General features: G+C 36.8%; 1 protein-coding gene across 3 annotated transcripts in view; it reads right to left on the bottom strand.

Annotated features, from left to right (window-relative positions):
* Positions 1-3,919: 3,919 nt before the first annotated feature.
* The window catches only part of NRIP1 (nuclear receptor interacting protein 1), a 100,094-nt gene continuing 82,264 nt past the window's right edge, over positions 3,920-21,749 (bottom strand). For all 3 annotated transcript variants that reach the window (XM_044251106.1, XM_044251104.1, XM_044251107.1), the window contains one exon: positions 3,920-11,257. In XM_044251106.1, coding sequence (XP_044107041.1) covers positions 7,436-10,906 — 3,471 coding nt within the window. In that variant the 5' untranslated portion in view covers positions 10,907-11,257 and the 3' untranslated portion in view covers positions 3,920-7,435. The remainder of the gene's footprint in view (positions 11,258-21,749) is intronic.

Genomic DNA, 21,749 nt, shown 5'->3' with positions numbered 1-21,749 from the left:
TTATATCTGAATAAAAGGAACTTACATGCATCTGCCCAGTTCCAGACATGAAAGATGAACTTCTGCTTTCACATCAGTATAACACAATTTTTTATTCAGCACCTAACAAATCACTGAATGTATGTATTACTTTACAAAACTCTTAAAACCTGGCGATTTGGTCTTATACCTGAGTTGACACCATCAAAGCACTCTGATGTATGAATATTAATTTGGATGGACTAGTTCATATGTTGCCCTGGTTTCTTGCATTTCCACACCATAGGAAGCCAGACTGCCTTGAGAACTGGAAATAGCTTAATACTAATTCCAGTTCCTTCCCTGGTGAGGGTTTCAGCATCAAGGAGTTAGTTGTACCACACTCCCCAAGACAACATGTTCTGCCTGGCTTTGATTTTGTAGAGTTCGAGAGTTCGGACAAATGTAGCCCTCTGGAACATAAACACATTCATGACTGGCAGGAGAAGCCATGAATTCTTGCCTCAGGCCTATCTCAGCAGAGCGGTGCTTGGTAGCGTTGAGAGCTTCTTGGCTACAAGGCACAACTTCTAAGATGCTCCCTGCTCTTTGGAGGGAGGTATAGTACAACAGGTTATTAGACTTTTACTGGTCAAACCCCCAATTTCCATTCTGCTTTCAAGAACCAGTTTCTTTATCAGGAATTTCTTAGCAGGTCACATTTCTGTGGATTAGAGAAGGCAGAAGGAAGAAGACATGGGTTGGACCACAGAGATCACGAGCTCTGGGGCTAAAGGTGGCTGAGGAGGCTGGACATTGTTTCAGGGAAATGGACCCGTCCCTACATAAATAACTTTGTTCATGTCTCAGACTGGTGCATGGGGGTGGGGGGGGCAGCCTTTCATTTTGTGTGTGTGTGTGTATGGCAAAAAAATGTATTTTTGTATTTCATTCGTTTTCTGATGAGGTACACCTTTATTGAATTAGCTGCTTTGTATCGGGATTTGGACTTGCTACTGAATGTCAGACTTAGAAGACACATTTCTTGCCTTTGGAAGAATACAAGGCATGTTGGCAAGTACTCTAAGGATTGCAACAAAGGAGGCCCACACAAAGCATTATGGGATTACAGAGGCCTGAAGGGGCTCTGCCCTAGAGGAGCCGCAGACGAAGGGCTTCTTTGAGGAGGTGATATCTCTTAAGTTGTAAAGACAAGTATAAGTTTATAAAGCCGGGGGTGGGGACGAAAGGGCAAAGGAGGGAGGTGTTTTAGGCAATGTTATATGATTGAAAGGCGCTGATGCCAAGGAGGCAGATAGATGTGTTCCCTGAATAGTGAATTCTTCTTGGGAAGGTATGAACATTGGAATGTTCTGTGATGATGGGCAGAAAGGTGTTAGCTGGTGGGAGAAGAAGCTAAGAATGGGAAAACGCAGGCAGGGCCAGAAGTCAGAAGGCAGGCTCCCAGATGGAACAGGGCTGGGTGGCACACCCAGCGGGGTGCTGACAGTCTTAAAAGGATTCTCAGCTCGATTGTAAGATTAGCTATAATGGCTGCCGCAGGCAACGCTTTCAGTCTTTAGAGAAACCTGCGGTTTTCTAAGAAAACCATATAACTATTGTATCCTTAAATTATTTCATGTTAATTAGCTAAGAGAAAATAAAATCTCCGTGTATTCGCTCTTTGGCTCTCCTCTGTGGTCCAGCTGGTGGTTTTAGAAAAATATAGGCGAGGGGCATCCACCTGGGAGAGGCCACATCCTTTTCCAGAAGTGATTTCACAGGAGGATGCTGGATCAGCAGATATGACTATAGCACACAGTCCAAAACTTCTCTCAAAGTTTAGAGCACCTCCCAATGAAACTTGGTGAAAACAAAGGCTGGAAAACAGAATTTGTCTAGGTATATGAGTCACTGAAAAGGCTGTAAGACTGCTTGGAATGACTCAAAAATCTTCTTGCTCTGACTGCAGAAATACACTATTTTAAAAACCAGGTTTTTTTTTTTTAAGAAAAAAAGAAGAAAAAAAAAATAAAACCTGGGTTTGTATAGTTATTGTCAGACACTCAGGGGAACTCTTGAGTGCAGCAGCACTTCCTCAGGACTGATTTATAAGTTTTCATTTATTTATTTACTTATTTACTTATAAGTTTGTAAGATACAGATTTTATTTCCAATTATTCTGCTAAAACTAAAGAATACATTAATTCTGGTTTTTCAGAGGAGTCTTTAACTTACCAAGATGCCATCTTAAAAATGTTGTAAATATTACTTTACCAACCATTGAGAGAAACATAGTTCATGCTAAATGATACCAATAGCTCCCTCCACCAGCCCTTATGAGGTGCATGTTTGATACCTCTCTTAGCTTCATGGAATAAACACAAAGTGACATGCTTAATAACAAACATTGAAACCTACTTTAATACATATATATATATTAAAGTAGTATATTTTAGTAGTATATATAAAGTAGTATACTTTAGTAGTATATATTTATATATAGAGATATAGATAAAAATTATCTATAGATGATATCTATATCTATTTCTGTATCTATATCTAAAACCAAATAGGACACAGTTTAGTGCTATCAGTGGTGGAAAAAAATTCTGATTATTAAAGACTCTTCATATTTAAGTCATGGGCTCTATCTTGTAGTCAAGAATTAGTAACTAGTTCTCTTCTTAAAAATCCCTTTGGGGTGCCTCGCTGGCCCAGTTGGAAGAGCATGCAGACTCTTGATCTTGGGGCTGTTGAGTTCAAGCCCCACGCTTGGTGTAGAGATTAAATAAACAAACTAAAAAAAAAAAAAAGTTCCTTACTGGGCAATTAATTACTCAGTACACTTATTATGTATTTTCAGAATATAAATCAATAAACAGGGCTATGCTTCTAATGACGGTATCTATACATCTATATATTTGCTATACATTATAGCAAAGTATAACTTCAGTGTTTTGATGATGTAGAATAGCTGAATGTATTTCTGCTACTTGGTTGTTTTTCAGAAAAGGCTTATAGACCTCTTAGGAGAGTAGCAGCAACATTTTCACTGTTGTAACAGACTTATTTTAGTGCCAGAAAATAGACACTCATTTTGGGAAAATGTCTTCCTCCTAAATTATCATTAATAATACTTATGAAAAAATAAAAGTTCCCAGGCCATCGGATCACAGGAATTGTTTTTTTCCTAAATAAATTGGTCTACCTTACTTATTACATATTTTGCTTATCATTGTCAACTAGTCGTTACCTATATACATACGGTATATATTTACATATGGATGCCTGGGCACACGTGTATATACATTGTTTTGGAAGATGACTGAAGACATGTATTTATTTATTTAAATATTTATGTAGTTTGAGAGAAAGAAAGAGAGAGAGAGAGAGACACCAAGCAGGCAGGGGGAGGGGCAAAGGTTGAGGGATAGAATCTGGAGCAGAGTCCCAGCTAAGCAGAGAGACCAACAGGGGACTCCATCCCATGACCCTGAGGATCATGACCTGAGCTGAAATCAAGAGTCGGACACTTAACAGGCTGAGCCACCCAGGCGCCCTGACCTTTTTTTTTTTTTTTAATTTAAAATGAATATAACAGTCATTGAAAATTGGATAAAACCCAATAAAATCTTATTTTAAAACAAATGTTTATCAAATCTTTTTATTTCTGAACCTGTTACAAATTCTTTCGCACTTTGAAAATCTGTGGTGATCATTGAGTTACACACCAAACAACGGAATCGAGGCAAGGTAGGCTGCCTGCCTCTTTGAGCTACACTTCAATTGCCCTGCCTCTAGGTACATTAACTCACTGGCCACCTTCTTCTTCTTTTTCTTTCTGAGAAGGGTAAAGTATCCTTGAAGACTTGCTACTTTCGTGACCAGGGAGTTTTATATTTATGGAAAACCTAAAAACCAGAGAAAGCCCACAAAATAACAGTCATTTGAAACCAAGGACAATGCATTTTTTTTCTCATTTATTCAAATTCACTGCAGGAAGTAAACACTAAAAGATTAAAAAACAAAACAAAAAAATTCACACTGCAGTATGTACAGTTCCATGACATCACATGAAGAAATTAAATTTCTAATAAAAATGACAAATTATATTACGAAGCAGATCGCATCAAAATTGGTTGTGTAAACCCCAGAATTCATCTCATGAGTGGTAATGTGCCTGTATTCCAGCATACTGGGATACTCCTGGTAGAACAGTACATTTCCAATGGGATTAAAAAATTCATGAAAGTAGTTGTGTGAACTTGTCATGTTGAAAAGTGGTTGACTTGATTTTAAAAAGTTTAAAGACCCTTGGATTCAAAGCACATTCTTCCACAAAGCTTAAACCACAGAAGTCATATCCAAAAATGGAATACTGTCATGTTGGGATGAACATCTGATCTGACTTGTTAAGACGTTTTGCCAAATGCACAGATGCACAGGGTCCCCCATGCATTTTTCATGCAGCAGGTAATCACAACTTAAATAAAAGGTTTATTCTATACATTTGTCCAGACTTGCAACTGTATACATACATGCACAATTTTTAAACCTGTCTGATTATATTTACACTTATACATGGAATATACAGAAACCAAAGAGATTAAAAGGCTTTTCTGTTGCATTAGAACAATACAAAATATGTATTTTTCATTAAGGAAATCACTATTTACATCACCTTTAAAAACTGATTTTAACATCTTCGTGTAACAAGTCAATATATATATATATACATATTATATATATATATATATATAAAATATATACTCTCACCAGTTTACTCCTCTGTAACATGTGCCAGAGAATAAACAGGCAATGCTACCTTACTGTTGTCAATGAGAGCTGTAGTACCCTTTCACAAATGACTTCATTGGGAAGAAATTATCTAGTATCTAAAATAGTCCTTGAAAATGTGTATATGTGCATCCTTGTATCTACATATGCATAAACAAAGTGAATTTATCGATGTGTGCCCTTTCTCACTGTTCTTTAAGACCACCCTAAATTCAAATTTGGGACATTCTCTAGTAAATCAGAACATCATTTTTCTGGTCATGTTTAGCTACATATTATATATCCTCATTCCTTTAACTGTGAATGACGACAACAACAAAACCAACCAACCAACCAACCAACCAAAAGAACAAACAAAAATATAGCAATGCTGGCCCTTGATGTTCATTCCCCTGACCTAAATTTCCCTCCCTTGTGAAAGCCCATTTTCCCCCGACCAAAGGGGAATACCAACAATTTTTCTAACATACCTCTAAGGCTCCAGACCTTTCATAATGTAGCAGGGAAAAAAAATGACTTGCTTAAAAGCTTATTTATAGGATGTAGACAATAAGATTGTCACAAAGTCAATATGGGATGGAGTAGAATATATTCACTGGCCAGTGGGATTTTCACTTCAGAATAAGTGTATGCCTTCATATCTCCATGATGTAGCATAATACTCACTCCTGACTATTGTTTCATAATATAATCCAGTAACTATTTACAAATCATTTTGAGAAAAAATAATCATTTTGGGTTTTAATTCATATTAGGAAATAACGCCCATTTTTAATATAAAAATCTTAGAAACAACTTCAAGTAGAACAACTTCAAATAGATTTCCTTCTAATTAACAGTTGATTATATAACAATTTGTTGATAGGTCAGTTGCAAACCTGGTTCACTTTTAAAAACAAAAATATTATCTGGTGAGTGAATTGTGGACAATGAAAGCTGAACTTAAACATATGGACTTGTTTTGAGATCAAAACACCATGTGGCTCAATAATAAGTTCTTCCAAGATAATATTAATGTTTACTTCTAATTGCAATTTTAAAATAATAGGTCCAATGGAGTGATCGTGTACAACTCTGTCATGTCTATGTGCCCTTTGTACTTCTCTGTTTAGTCAAGCTGAGTTTCGTGCCTTCCTTGGGTTTGAAATGTTTTCATCTTTGTCAGCAGTGATCTTAGGACATGATTTTAATAGAAACTAAGGATGTATTCAGGAGAAGTTTCCAAACCATCCTGGAATCACCTGAGTTTGGTAAGTGGCCCTGTTATACCATCCCTAAGGCTAATTAAGTAGATGTTACTCATTAGAACACATAAATAATCATAGATTTTCCTGAGATGTTGAGCCAGATATGAAAGTTGTCCCCTCCACCCAATTTTTTTTTTTGTCATAAAAAGTATTTCGAACCCGATTTTCCAAAGACAGAACGGTTATATATGAACTACAATATTGCAAATTTTGAGTTGATGTATAACTGTACTGGGGAAAATATAGGCATCAAATAGTTTTTTTTTTTTTCTTTTTCTTTTTTTTTTTTTTTTTACAATCCTGTGTTCTGAGAAAAGTCATGAGCAATGGTTCTCAAACTTCAGCATGCAGAAGAAACATCTAGGGAGTGTGTTAAGATGCAGGTGGGAGATTCCCCGGTTCACTTAGCAGAGCTTCTTGATCTGTAGATCTGAGATGCTGCCTAGGAATCTGCATTTTAAAACAAGGGCTCCAGATGATTCTAATGCAGGTGGTCTGAGTCCAGCTTTTAAGAAACCCTGGTCGTAAGACTCACAGGTACCACAGAAATGGTGAGAAGTAACTTTTACAAGAGATGGTGAAAACTGTCCAAAGAAAAACCATTTTGCTTCTGTTAAAAACAACTTCTTAAATATTCACCTATTCAGGAAACCACCTGAAGGTAAATGGTTAACTTTCCTAATTCTGTAAAAGGAGAACTATTAATTTAGTAAAGTAGCTAAAATACAAAAATGGAAATCTGCCTTTTTTGAAGGATCTATCAAACTCCCATCAATTGTAATCAATTTTTACTAAGTAGTACAAGGTTTAAAGAAATAGATATTGAAAAGGACTCGGGTAGGGCAGACACATTGGGAACCACAAAACCCCTTCCAAGAGTTAAAAATAAATATGTTTTTTAGCAAAAGTGAAAAATGTAAGCATTTTTTTTTCTAATTTGGTTCTGAATCAGATAATGAGAAGTGAATTAGGTTTTTTTTTTTTTTACTCAATAATTAACATTTCAAGAGTTATTTAACAATTTGGATTTAAAAACAAATGTGTTATGCAGGCTGACTTCTGAAAAGCAAAATAAAGTACCCTAATAAAGGCAGCAAAATGCGTTAATCCACTATGGATGGAGATTTACATTTTCATTTATGCCTGTTATCTGAATATAAAAGAATTTCATTCATAGGCTACTCACAGTTGTTGTCCGATGCATACAGAGTGTTAAACAACCAATTGCTAGTTCAGTAGTTTCCTCATGACATCTAACGTAAAGCAAAAAGCAGTATGCATATTTAAACATCACCAGTAACCAATACTTTTCAAAATGAAAAAAGTTTCAATTATACCATGCTTTTCTCAAATCATGCTCTTATTTATACAGATCGCAAGTTCATACTAAGCAGTTTTAAAAAGATCCGAAGCTGGATGGCAGGTACGTTTTACTCTGATTCTTTTTTTATTGTTAGCACGTTTCCCAACAGTCCGTAAACTTCTCCGTTGGCGCTGTGTGGATGAGAGGCGTTACTCCCCATATGGCTATTATATGGGCTTCTTAGATTAAAGAAAGAAGCTTTAGTTTCTGCGGCGGGAAGTAACTCTTCTTTGACTGTAACCTGTGAGACACTTTCGGCAGGTGCAGGCTCCCTCCAAATGTCCTTGTCCTGCGTTTCTCGACTGGTAACAGCACTGCCTCCCTTCTGAAGCATGTAATACAGTATCGGGTTAGTTTTGGTCAGCCTGGGACAGTCCTTCTCATACTCATTCTTATCCGCATCTGTGATAACCCACTTAATGGGTCCCTTCTCACCGGTCACGGAACACCCGTTCAAAAGCCCAGATTCTGGTCTAGACCCTGCACAGCCCAAGTGCTCGGGGAAAGGGGGACTCATAGGAGATTTCACTACTCCTGGGTACGGGAATGTCCTGCTATCCATGCAGCCGCCGGGCTGAGGGGAACCGTACATCAGTCCGTTCAGAGAAGAAATGCTGAATTCAGGTTTGCTATTGGTCACGTTATTTTTGTGTCCTTTCTTTTTACTCTCGACGACAGAGTTACTCCTGTGCTGGGACAAATCTCTTACACAGTTTTCTGAGAGAAGCAGCTGCTTCAGGACATTGAAGCTTTTGCTCTCCCTGGCCCAACTCCTATGTTCACTTTCGGGGGCCGCACCATGACTGGCAGGGTACTTAAGTTCAAGATCATTTTTGCTCAGTTTCAGCTCTTGCTGGTTAAGCAAGGACCCATACAGTCCTTCCGCAGCGCTGTGACTGTTTGCCGCGTCGACGATGTTATTTTTCATCTTCTTAAATGGGTTTTCCAAAGGCTCCGTATAGAGCTTCCTTTTCTTAGGGACCATGCAAAGGTTCTTTGATTCTAGAATTGTCAGTTCACTGTTTCTGTGACTGTTGTCCAGATCTTCCGCCAGGTAACTCTCTTGGTTTTGTCTTAGCAGTCGACTCAACAGACCGTTCTTCGAGAAAGAAAAATCCTGAGGTGAAACGGGCTCCGATTTAAAGTCCTCGGACACGGGTAAGGCAGCTGTGCTTCTCTGCACGGGAGGCGCCAGACCCAAGAATGGGGCCCCCTTGGCGTCATGGGTCAAGTGCACATTTGAGTTGTGAGTATGTAAGTCATCGCAAGGCTCAGATTTGATTTTGACCATCAGTATTTGTTCACTTAAAGCTCTATCTGCGTGTTCCTGAGTACTTTCGTCTCGCACAGAAACCTTCTCTTTCTTTTCGCTCTTCCCTTTGTTGGGGTTTCCCAGGAGCAGCTGGAGGACAGTGCGCCTTTCAAGCAGATTTTCTATTTCAGAACCAGAAAGTCCTGATTCGGGACCTGTTGCTTGGCTGTTCAACGCCTTGTTTTCCTCCACCGCGTTTGTTTTATTTGCCAGCAGAGGACTGTTTAATCTGTCAACCATGCCCACGGGTCTATCTGTGTTTACACTTAGCAGCTGCCTGCTGGGTCTCTGCTCGTCTCCTGAGGTGGACTGCATTCCACACTGGGCTAAGTTCTGTAACAGTTTACTGGCACTGAAAGTTGCGGAGTTTTGCGCGCCTTCATTCTGGACGGGCTTCTCTCCGTGCGACTCTTTGCTCTTTGTCAGGTCCATCAAGTGGCTGGATGCGGTGTTGGCGGGCTTTTCAGACTGAGAGCCGCAGGCGTATGGGGGGGAATTCCATTTGATGACCAGAGAGTGCTGGGAGAGATTGATAGGAGACTCTGGTTTCGTGGAGCCAAGTAACGGAGGAGTGCTCACGGGGGTAGTCCTGTTGGCACTGGGGCATTCGATGACCGAAGTCCTCGTGTAATTCTGAGTACTGAACTTGGGCACATCGCTGGGTGCTTCCTGAGGGCTGCTGTTTCTTTCTACGTTTTCTTCATTCTTATGGCCAAGGAGCAACTGAAGAAGTGTTACTTTCTGGTGTGAATTTAGCTTAGAATTCCTTGAGGTATCTTGATCTTCTTTGATATCTACGGTGGTGGGGACTTTGGGATCCCAGGTATTTAGCAAGGACTGAGTTAAGTTATCGAGAGAAACAGGCTGGTCAGGTTCCGGTTTCTCAATTCGATGTTTGCACGACAAGTCTATGGGCACACAGTTGGAATAAGAACTTTCGTCGCCGCTGCTGTCATCTGTAAAACTAGGGTTGTTGTCGGAGTACTCATCGATAGTTGTGGGCGTACTACTATCCTCGAAAATGCTTCCTCTCTCGCTCTGGTGATGTCCGTTCATTGGCTTTGGTATGGTCTGGCTTTTAAGAAGATGCAGGAGCAAACTGTTACTAGCAGCTTGTTTGATACTGTTTCTTTCCAGTGAGTTCTTATAGCCTGCATTTTTGGGGGAAGAAGGAACGACACCCATTGGATTCTGGAAGGCCGTGTTTTTGCTCGCCATTAGTTTGCTCGACGATGTTCTTGCCTGACCATTGAGATGGCTCGACGCTCCTTTCGAGAGCTGGAAACTGCCAACGTCCTTCTGGCCGTTTTCTTGTAATCTGGCCATGGCAGCAAGTCTTTCACTTGCTGCTTGATTTGCATTTTGTGTTTTTAAAGCATGTTCCCGGGAATACTGCTGCAAATGGGCTTCGCTGGAGAGGAGTAACGCTAACTGGCTACAAGCAACACTAGGTTTTGGTGAAGTGGCCGGACTAGCCCTTTTCTCCACCATGCTTGCGACAGCCTGTAATCGGGCAGCACACGACAAGGGTTCACTCATGACCTTTGTCCCGCTTTGTCCAACATGATGTGGCGACTCCACAAACCTGTCTCTGATGAGGTTTTTAGTTACGTCGGGAAGATTGGTATCAGGCTTTTGATCTTTAGCTTTACTTTTCTTCAACAAAGTTTTTAAGTGACTTGATGCAACACCGTAGCACCTTAAATCTTTCTCCACTTTTAAAGAATCATGACCCAGTGCATATCCCTGCTCCTTGAGGCTCTGCCTAATTTGTTGCGACAGAGCAACGGTCTGCAGCCTAGAGCTGAATGACTGAAGCAAAGAGGCCAGTAATGTGCTATCTTGTTTGCCTTTAGGCACATTGTCAACCATGCCAGCTAGCAAAGCTTCCTTCTTCACGTTTAAATTTACGATGGAATCAGACAGCCTCTTCCGCTTCGCGGCATTCCAGTCCTCCGAAGACTGCAAGAGTCTGGCTTTTTTGAGATGCAGCATGCCAGATCCCTGATAGGACTGTGCATTGAGAACTGGACCATTACTTTGACAGGTGGGAAATGCATTACCAGAAATGTTAAAGTTCTGATCCTCTTCATTATGCCCAGCAGACTTTTTGTCAACGGCAGTACCTGATCCCTCTGCTGCCTGATGCATTAGTAATCCTTCTAGGTAAGTTAAAACAATAGAATCCTGGTGCACATCAGAGCCAAGCTCTTCTCCATGAGTCATGTTCAATAGAAGTGTTCACAAGAGCTTGGTTTCTATTCACGTTAAAGAATGGTTTTCTGGGGGTGAGTGAGATGTAACTTTAATAAGTGACTGCCAGTTTATCACCTTCCATAGTAATCAGGCAGAGATGCCCTGTGACATTCCAACCAGGATTTCCTCTGGCAATGACAAGGTGAAAGATAGGCAAATTTCAAAGGAGCCTGACCACAGGGCTGATCAACTCCTAAGCAAGAAGGAGCAGAAGAATTCCTCAATACATAGGTCTGCAGCAGCAAGCACATAGAATCCTCAGCGAATATACTGCTTTTCCTTCTTCATCTTTTGTGTCCAATTAATGCAAATAGCAGTGTTCTAGAAGAAGAAAAAAAATAAATAAAAAAGTTAAGAAGGGGCAGAACTCGTATTATGCTATCGATAAGCAAAAGAATCTAGTATTTGTAAGTTTCTACATATGTGTGTGTAAAACATACTTACATACGTAAAACATAATGTACATACACATATATGCATTGTAGACAGTTCTTTGGTAACATATTTTGCCATTCCTATTAAACTGCAACTTGCCACTGGAAATCCTATGAATCAATCCACATTGCAAATCAATTAGAGAAAATATTTTGGCATTATGTAACTGTCTTCCAAAGCACACCAAGTTTCTGAATTTTCATGAACACTTTGCAGAGTAATATAAATGCTAAGTCTCTTTTATAGTGATGTAGCTCTATAAGGGAGCTAGAATTAGCCTTCTTATTTTACTGGGAGCTTATGAGGGAACAGAAGCAGAGGTGCAGAAAAGAAAAGAGATCATGTGACGTGGACTCATCTGATGAGCTGGGTGTAGGGTTGAGTACTACTTCTGATAGCATCCTTGAAACATCGCAAATTCTGTTAAGTAATCTATAGGATTTCTGTTTTCAAAGAAATGGAAGACTGACAAGTCTAAGTATCTTACAGGCCTATGCAAAGTGGGACAGTCTTAGTCATATTCATAAACACTGAAGCATAATCAAAGCTTCGTTTTTACCATGACCTATTAAACCAGAAGAGAGTGATTCTCTACATGCTCATCAAGTCTATCAGAGGTTTAATGTATCCAATTTACATCTTCACTCATTGCTCTAGGTAAAAATTTTAATGTGAGGTCCATTCCTAGCAGATGAAGAAGACAGGTTATGGATGAACCTGTAATTCTCAATTTCTAGAATGTTCCTCATAGAAAATACTCTTTTCCCCACCAATGCTATTTCTTTTTGTGTGACTTCATTATCAGTATAAATAAAGTATAAATAAACTATTATACGTGATTTGAAAAAAAATTTATAAGATTTTTTAAAATAAAAATCATTAATCTAGAAAAATGTGTCAAGGCACTTGTACCAATTTTTAGTTGAGAAAATGTGGTTACCATAATATGTGTAAACATTACCATGTGTATACAAGAGGCACTCACAGCACCCTGTAGAAAGTGGGTAGGAAACAAATTTAGAATAGGCTTGAAGGGAAGATGAATAATTGCTTCCAGAAAATTCTAAGTCAATGTGGTTATTTTTCATTAATTTTTTTGGGAAAGAAAACATATAAACAGCACCATTATGAAACAGGGAGGAAAGAACTTTTTTTAATAGGAAATCTGTTTTTTAATACGATGAATCTGTAAATGAAAGGCTGTATTTCCTGAGATGCTGCTTCAAGAGGCACTCAGTGGCAATAGCTACCATCATGCTAGCAAAAATGAAATGCCGAAGAAAGCAGGAATTCTGAGACTACTTAAGGCTTGAATTCACTCAGATCCTACTATTAAAAACTCTTCAGGGAATTGAGTGAGCCAAATACTTTCTGATAACTTCCTTTTCTTTCCTTTAAATAACTGAAGCAGGAGAAATCATTAACAACCCTTCCTAGCTTTCCCAAATCTTGCCTTTTCATATTTCCATTATAAAGAATACAATTTAACTGACAAATTTAGAAAAGAAACAAGAGGAGGCAAGGTGACTGAATATGGTACCTCTCCCAGACTGCAGATATTAGGATATAATGTAAAGTATTACCACGCCTAATAAATAAACTTCTTAAAGTTAAAATCATGTAGTTAGTATAATATCCCGACTCATTTTCTTTTAGCAAAAAGACAACCACATTTTTTAAAGATTTTAAAAATTATCTGAGATAGAGAGATAGCACAAGCAGGGGGAGAAGAAAAGGAAGAGGGAGAAGCAGGCCCCCTGCTAAGCAAGAAGCCTCATGCAGGAGTCGATCCCAGGACCCTGAGATCATAACCTGAACCAAACGTAGACACTTAAGCAACTGAGCCACCCAGGCGCCCCATCACATTATTTTTGAATCTTTGACATAGAGTTTGTTTGCTTTTTTATTTTATATACAGGTTACTTAAGAACGCTGCCAGATGCTTAACACACATATTCGGTTAAAAATAACTAAATGTCAACACACTATTAAGAATTAGGCTTCTTGAGAGATTGGTAAGCAATATATTTTAAAACTGGAATATTTTACAAATTACTGTGATTCAATAGCCTACCAGTGGATCTACGTGCACGTCCATAATTTTGACAATGATTTATTAGAGCCTGTATCTATTTAAAGATACTCAACGGTCTTTTCACAAACACAATAAAGAAGAGACTTTACTTATATAGCATACACTTGCTAAGTGGTTTTGCAAAGGGAACAGAATTTTCCACAACATTTGGATTATGGGAGGTAAAAGAAAACCAAGAGCTTTGTAAAACTAAGGAGGGGGCAGGAAAAAAAAAGGTAGAAGAAAGTAACAAATGAAGGCCTCACACGTTTTGTAACTCTCGTGAGATTCTGTAAAGAATTCTAGTTTAGAAACTAAAACATGTTATATTTAAACATTAGGTTGGTAGATATGACAGGCAAAGCCAAGAAAGACTTAATGAACCCTAAAAATGCACATATATGAAGGAGAAAAAAATTAAACTTACCCAGTGATAGAGTAAAAGCTGATTGAATTGAAACTTAGTTGTCATTTTTATAAGGCGGTGCCACAGAACTTTTAGAAAAACTGATTTTAAAAAAGTTCTGTGTAATCTTTTATAATATATCAAGAGGTGACTTAATCTTCATTTTAGATTTATCATTCTAAATCAAAATCAGCTCTTTGTAATTTTAATGGATTTGTTTAACCCTCAGTGTACCAAGAAAAATAGGCATCACCATTACCATCTAAGTGCAACAAACATTTTATTAATATTTAAGTCAATTTATGAATAGTTAATAAAGTAAGAATGAAGGGATAATATAAAAAAATCAGAATTTTAAGTAAGAATTTTCACATTCTTAATTCTGTATCTTCCTGGTTTTGAAAGATAATGGTAACTGACAGCTCATCAACTGTTATGCAAGAACCTGGAAACATCCTTTAAGTACCAATTCCAGATTGGTACATGTCTAAGAGGTAAGCTTTATCATCACCTCCGAGTCTTCTTTTTGTACTTGTATAATTCAAAATGTGTTTCTTTAGCGAACTCTGAAAGCTCATAATGATGCTGACAAGAAGACAGAAATCTTACTTGTTTCATAATTGCAAAATACGTATTTTTTTATTTTTAGACTTACTAACACCAATTATACTGACCAACCTAATGAATTATTTCATATCCATGTCATCTCTTTTCTTCTGATCTCTTTTATTACAAACCAGCCTTCAATATTTGTCCACTTAACGATCATTTCAAATAAATTTGGACGTACCAACATCATAAAAGAAGAATACTGTCATACTTCCTTTGAGCAAAACAGAACAGTTGAGGTTCTTGTCACAAAATAGTGAGTGATGAAGCCCTTCTTATTGAAGTCAACTGACCAGATGAAATACTGTATTTCCTTTTTGTTTTTAGAACTATAGTGTTGTGGGAACAATGTGAGGTGATGGGTATATTTACTAACTTTATTATGGGAATCATTTTGCAAAAATGTGCATATCCACCACACTGTAGACCTTAAACCTTCACAATGTCACATGTTAATTATACCTCAATAAACCTGGAAAAATATAAAAGAACTATAACGTTGGACTATATTGTTCACTCACTGATTCCTGAGTGTGAAAAAATTCATTGAGGATGTTGTCATCTGAAGACCACGTGAGAGATGTGGCTTATACGGTCAATGTCACCATCACCATTCATGTGTGGAGTACTACTAATCATTCTCTTTGCAGTCATCCTCTGATTCATCTAATTGGAACATCTTCCCAGGTCAACTTTCTTTTCTTTGACATTACAGATGGAAAATGGAAAATGCTGAATTTTCCATTGTGTTTACTAAAGGCTTAGAACAGGAAGACTACAAAGACAGTGTCTCCAGACTTTTTAAACATTCATGAAAAATGATACAGAATTAATGGGCTATGCAATAAGGAAACTGAAGATGATATAATGATGGCTTATTTCACTACTGCATCATCATTCTAGGCACTTCCATTATTTTCTCTTGGCTTATTCTTTTTAGTCTTTAATTGGCACAGTTGGAAATAAATAATGAATTAATTCTTAAGACCAGAAAATGGCAAAATACTTAATGGTATGGGAAAATTAAGGTCACTAAGGTTCTGTAACATATCTTTGATTTGGCACATATAGTAATAGCAAGATAACTGTTCTTTTCCTATTAAAAACACATTGATTAAAATGTTAAAAGAAGAGTTAAAGACATGCAATATAATCCTTCCTACTAGTTAGAAATAGTAAAAAAAAAAAAAAAAAAAAGTTTCAAAAACTAACACCAGATCCAAAGAACCCTGCTTGACAGTATATCAAGGATTAATGCAGTTCCTGATAATTTAATAAAATTCATGTAAAACTACTTTATAACATTAAAAAAGTCCATGGAATCTTGACCATATGCACAAAACTGGGGAAAGATTCAAACTTCAACATATAGGTTAGTTTAGTTAGATGTCTATCTAGTAAAATGTGTGAATTCAGAGTGTAGTTTTTTAAAGCTACATTTTAAGTACCTGAAAAATATGAAATTATGTTGAAGTCTAAGGTTTTTTTTTTTAGAACTTTAATCAATAAGATAGTTGTAAATAATTTGCATGTTAAGAGTTCCCAAATGAGTGTTATATTGATTCTTTGAAGTAGTTAAACTATTTTCATTGCAATGCATTTTGCATTCCCTATTTGGAAACGGCTTATTAAGGAAAGGGAAAATCTACTGAATTTTTAAGCACTTTTTAAAATGGCAAAACAGATTTTTATTTGGATAAATGAAAGATGAATCTAATAGAATTCTTGCACGTGTGACTACTTTTAATTGACAATAAATAAATAATGAGAAAGGTCTTCCTCCAGCTGTAAAGGATTCAGTATCTTACTTGCATCAAATTCTCCATTAGAAACACATTTCAATGACTAAACACCTATGAATTCACTTTGTATGGTTTTAAAATTATGTCTAGTGAATACCTCATGACTTCCAATTGTTTCCATGAAATCTCTTCCACTCTCTTCTCCATTATCAAGTAATACCTGTTTGAGTACTGAATTTAAAGGCACTTCTCCAATATCACTCTAATGAGCTTTTTAATTTTTGGCTCTGGTTCCTCAAAATGCAAAAGTAACTGAAAGTCTACTGAAATGTGACATTCAAGAATAACTCCTATTGGACAATATTACCTAATTTCCACTGTAGAATATTTTAGGAATGCTTCACACAACAGGCTAAGAAAAATATTAAGATGTTTCACTAAGCATTTAAAGAAAAATATCTGAGTACTAGGAAGATTTCAAAGTCCTTATTATTGAAACTTCCATTAAATCAATACAAATTGAGGTAAATAATTAAGAAAACTCTTGGTGTTCTCTAAGGTGAGACTTTGAAAGAAAGTTTTAAAAGTTGAAAAGGGAACAAAAATCCAAGATTTTTATTTATTAAAATTTATCAAAAGGATGTAACACCAAACATTTTCCAGGCCAATGAGAAGTTATAATACATGAAACTCAACACTAAATTTCACAGAACAAGAAAGAAAAAATAACATTTCAGATTGAGGGTCCTGGGGCTTCCTTAAGAAGTAAAGACTACAGGGACGCCTGGGTGGCTCAGTTGGTTGGACGACTGCCTTCGGCTCAGGGCGTGATCCTGGAGTCCCGGGATCGAGTCCCACATCGGGCTCCCAGCTCCATGGGGAGTCTGCTTTGCTCTCTGACCTTCTCCTCGCTCATGCTCTCTCTCTCAAATAAATAAATAAAATCTTTAAAAAAAAAAAAAAAAAAGAAGTAAAGACTACAGTGAACCCCCTATTATAAATAAAAAAATTATTTTTACCCAAGTCAACAAAAACTATAAATAAAAAAGGAGATATTGCCATTACTGATACCACAGAAATGAAAGGGATCATAAGAGGTTATTATCAACAACTATACTCCAACAAACTAGGCAACCTATAAGAAATGGAAAAACTTCTAGAAACATACAACTTACCAAGACTGAATCAGGAAAAAAATAGAAAATCCGAAGAGACATTACTAGTAAGGAGATTGAATTAGTACTCAAAAATCTCCCAATGAAGAAAAGCCCAGGACCAGATGGCTTCACTGGTGAGTTTCACTGAACTTTGAAGAAGAATTAACACCAATTTTTGTCATACCCTTACAAAAAATGAAAGATGAGGTACCTTGATGAATACAGATTAAAAAAATTCTCAATAAAATATTAGTAAACCAAATTTAGCAGCATATTAAAAGAAACATTTACCATGATCAAATGGGACTAATTCCTGAGATGTACAGATTTAAGACCAGCAAATCAATTAATGTGACACATCATATTAATGGAATGAAAGAAAAGAATGATGATCATCTTACTAGATGCAGAAAAGCATTTGACAAAATTCAACATCTATTTGTGACAAAAACTCAACAAATTTGCCACAGAAGAAATATCTCAACATAATAAAAACCATATGTGACAAGCCCCCAGCTAACAACACACTCAATGATGAAAAGTTGAAAGTTTTTGGTCTTAGATCAGGAACAAGACAATGGTGTCCAGTCTTGCCACTACTATTAAATATGGTATTAGAAGTCCTAGCTAGAGCAATCAGGCAAGAAAAAGAAATGAAAGGTATCAGAATTAGAAAGGAAAAAGCAAAAACTGTCTCCATTTGCAGATTAAATGATTTTATATATAGAAAATCCTAGGGGCACCTGGGTGGCTCACTCAGTGGGTTAAGCCTCTGTCTTCGGCTCAGGTCATGATCTCAGGGTCCTGGGATGGAGCCCCGGATAGGGCTCTCTGCTCAGCAGGGAGTCTGCTTCACCCCCCTATGCTTGCCTCTCTGCCTACTTGTAATCTCCATCTGTCAAATAAATAAATAAAATCTTAAAAAAAAAAAAAAAAGAAAATCCTAAAGACTCAACCAACCAAAATTTTGTTAGATGCAATCAATAAATTCAGTAAGGCTGCAAGATACGAAATAATCATACAAAAATCAGTAGCATTTCTGTATACTAGCAACAAATTTTCTAAAAAAGAAATTGATTCTATTTACACTAGCATCAAAAATAAGATACTTAGAAATAAATTTAACTAAGTGAATAATCTCTACTCTGAAAACTACAATGATGACAGCAAAGGAAAAAGACAAATAAATGAAAAGTTATCCTGTATTCATGGACTGGAACAATTAATACTGTTACAATGTCACTTCTACGAAAAGCCACCTATAGAGTCAATGCAATCCCTATCGAGAGCCCAATGGCTTTTTTTTTTTTTAACAGAAGTATAAAATAACACTCTTAAAATTTATATGGACCCACAAAAGACACCGAATAGCGGTGGGGGGGGGAGGGCAGCTAGAAAGAAGAATAAAGCAGGAGGCATCACACTTTCTGATTTCAAGCTATACTATAAAGTTATAATCACCAAAATAGTATTAGTATAAAAACAAACAGACCAATGGAACAAAATCTAGAGCCCAGAAATAAACTAATATTTGCCAAAAGAGTCAAGAATACTAAATGGAGAAAAGATAGCCTTTTCAGTTATTGGTGTTGGCATGACTGGATAGTCACATGTAAAAGAATAAAACTGGACCCATGTCTTATACTATTCACAAAAATGAATTAAAGACGAAAGTATGACCTGAAATCATGAAATTCCTGGAAGAAAACATAGGAATAAAGCTCCTTGACACAGGTCTTGGTAATGATTTTTGGAATATGACACCCAGCAATAAAGCAAAGCACAAGCAATTAAAAAAAATTAGACTATATCAAAGTAAAAGGCTTCCACACAGCAAAAGAAATAATCAACAAAGTGAAAAGATAACTTATGGGATGGTAAAAGATATTTGGAAGCCATATATCTGATAAAGGGTAATATCCAAAAAATATAAGAAACTCATACAACTTAATAGAAAAAACCCAAATAACCCATTTTTAAAAAGGGCAAAAGACTTGAATAGTCCTCATATTTCTCCAAAAGAGATACATGAAAAAATATGCTTACCATCACTAGTCATTAGGGAAATGAAAATTAAAGCCACAATGAGACATCACCTCATGCCTGTTAGAATGAGAGAGCAAATGCCAATGTGGGTGTAGAGAGAAAAGTCCCTCGTACGCTCTTGGTGTGTTTGTAAATTGGTACAGCCACTATGGAAAACAGTATGGAGGATCCTCAAAAAATGACAAATAGACCTACCATATGATCTGGCAATTCTACTCCGGAGACTATATCCAAAGCAAAAAAAGATACTAACTTGAAAACAGATCTGCATCCCTGTTTAGAGCAGCATGATTAACAAGAGACAAGATAGAGAAATAACTTAAGTGTCTACGGTTGATGGATGAATGGAAAAAGAAGCTGTGTACACACACACACACACACACACAGAGGAATATTATTCAGCCACAAAAAGAGGAAATCCTACCATTTTGTGACAACATGGACGGCCTCTAAAGCATTATGCTAAGTGAAATAGTAAATCAGACAGAAAAAGGCAAATATGATATGATCTCACTTATATGTAGAATCTACAGAAATAAACAAAAATAAAACAACACTGCTGTTTGCTATCTAGGAAAGTCGTTAAGAGAGTAAATCCTAAGAGTTTTCATCATGAGAAGAAATATTTTTCCTTCTCTCTCTCTTTTTTTTTAAATTGTATTTATATGAGAAGATGGAAGTTAGCTAAATCTATTGTGGTAATCATTTTACAATATACGTAAATCAAGCCACTATACTGTACACCTTAAACTTATAGTAATGTATGTCAATTATTTCAAACTGGAAAAACAAAGGAATTCTAAGTATTTGTAAACATTTGAAAAACTGAGTTATTTCATCTAAAAAACTATATATATCATTTGTTATTCTTTTAATTATTATAACTATCATTTTATTAAAACTAAATCTAACAGACTGACCCCCGCTATAAGAGAAGCATAATAAATCAGTGGCAGAAATGGGCAAAAGTCAGTTTAAAAAAAAAAAAATTAAGGAACAAAAAGTGAAAGAAACATTCAATTGCTGCCATTTCAAGGGGGAATAAAAAGGGTATGGTCAAAGAGGAAGCCTGAAATTTCACTTATCAGAATATATTTCTCATTGAAAAAAAGGAATAAATATTTGTTAATGTCCTTTGCTATAATTTGAATACCAAGAGAGTAATTTTCCCTGTAGTAGTATCGTCATCAAAAGACGGATGTGTGGTTGTACAATTTGATGGGTACTAGGAAAATAAACTTATTTAAAAACACTCTGCTCTACTGGGGGCCTCAACATTAAATTAGAACATAAGAGCTTCTTGCCCTCTCCCAGGCGTTCTCATTTTAAATGTAAATAGTCTTCAGAGATTGTTAACAGAAGTCACTGACACTGTAGTGAGGAAAGCAGGTGTCCAGATTGCTCTGCACCACAACCTGAGGGACTTACATATTTTTGCCCAAGGCCAAATTTGCTCCTAACTTCCAGGTCCATCAGCTTTAACTTGCTGTCAGCTGCTTCCATAAGAGTAAAATAGTGTCACTCACATTCCCTGTTCAAAGAGATTCCCTAGAACACACTAGTGCTTGACTTACTCAAGTGTTTAATAGAAGGACATGTATCGGAGGACCTCTTCAACTCTAAAATTTTATTTCTCTGATTCCAAGTAATTTATCAAATTGTAGTTGATGAACATGACAGCATTTTAATCAGAAAGATGATAATCTTATCATAAAGTTGTGGAAATAGTCCTGACCAAGATGTGTTATAGTCTTTTTAGTGAATTCTGAGGGAAGGAAATGATTTTGAAACAGCCATACACCTGGCACATCCAATACCCCCCAAATTATTTATCTTCGCTGCTGTCTTTGGGGGGTGGCGCAGAATTTCAAACAGATATTTACTTAAAAGCCAAATATGAGCTAATGTTCAAACTGGAGCTTTGGCTTATCTCACAGTGACTACATACTACATAAAATGCAATAGTAAAGATTTAGGATCCTTGATAACGTAGATAAAAGCATATGAGCGAGAGGACAATTATTTGTCCAGATGACAGAAACAGATAACCCCTATAACTGATATAGCAAAATAAAGAGCTTCTTTGTTCTGAAGGCTTATGTATACAATCCGATCCAATAAAAGCCACTATCCCTTTTACTCTGCCTCTACAGTTTATTAAAAAATTTATTTTAAATAGAAATTAAGATGAAAAAGCTGGAGGTTTTTAAGTCAAAAAAGGCTCACAGAATGAAAGGAGCTAGAGAAAGAGCTCGACGGCCCGACAATTTCTACGCCCAAAATGGAATGCTTTCCTGGATGCTGGGCTGCATTAGCTAGGAAACTAGAATGCTCTTAGCTAACA

The sequence above is a fragment of the Neovison vison genome, chromosome 6 (assembly GCF_020171115.1).
Source record: "Neovison vison isolate M4711 chromosome 6, ASM_NN_V1, whole genome shotgun sequence".
In the NCBI taxonomy this organism is placed as follows: Eukaryota; Metazoa; Chordata; class Mammalia; order Carnivora; family Mustelidae; genus Neogale; species Neogale vison.
Note: the sequence above shows the minus strand (reverse complement) of the source record. Positions and strands in the feature narration are given on the sequence as shown.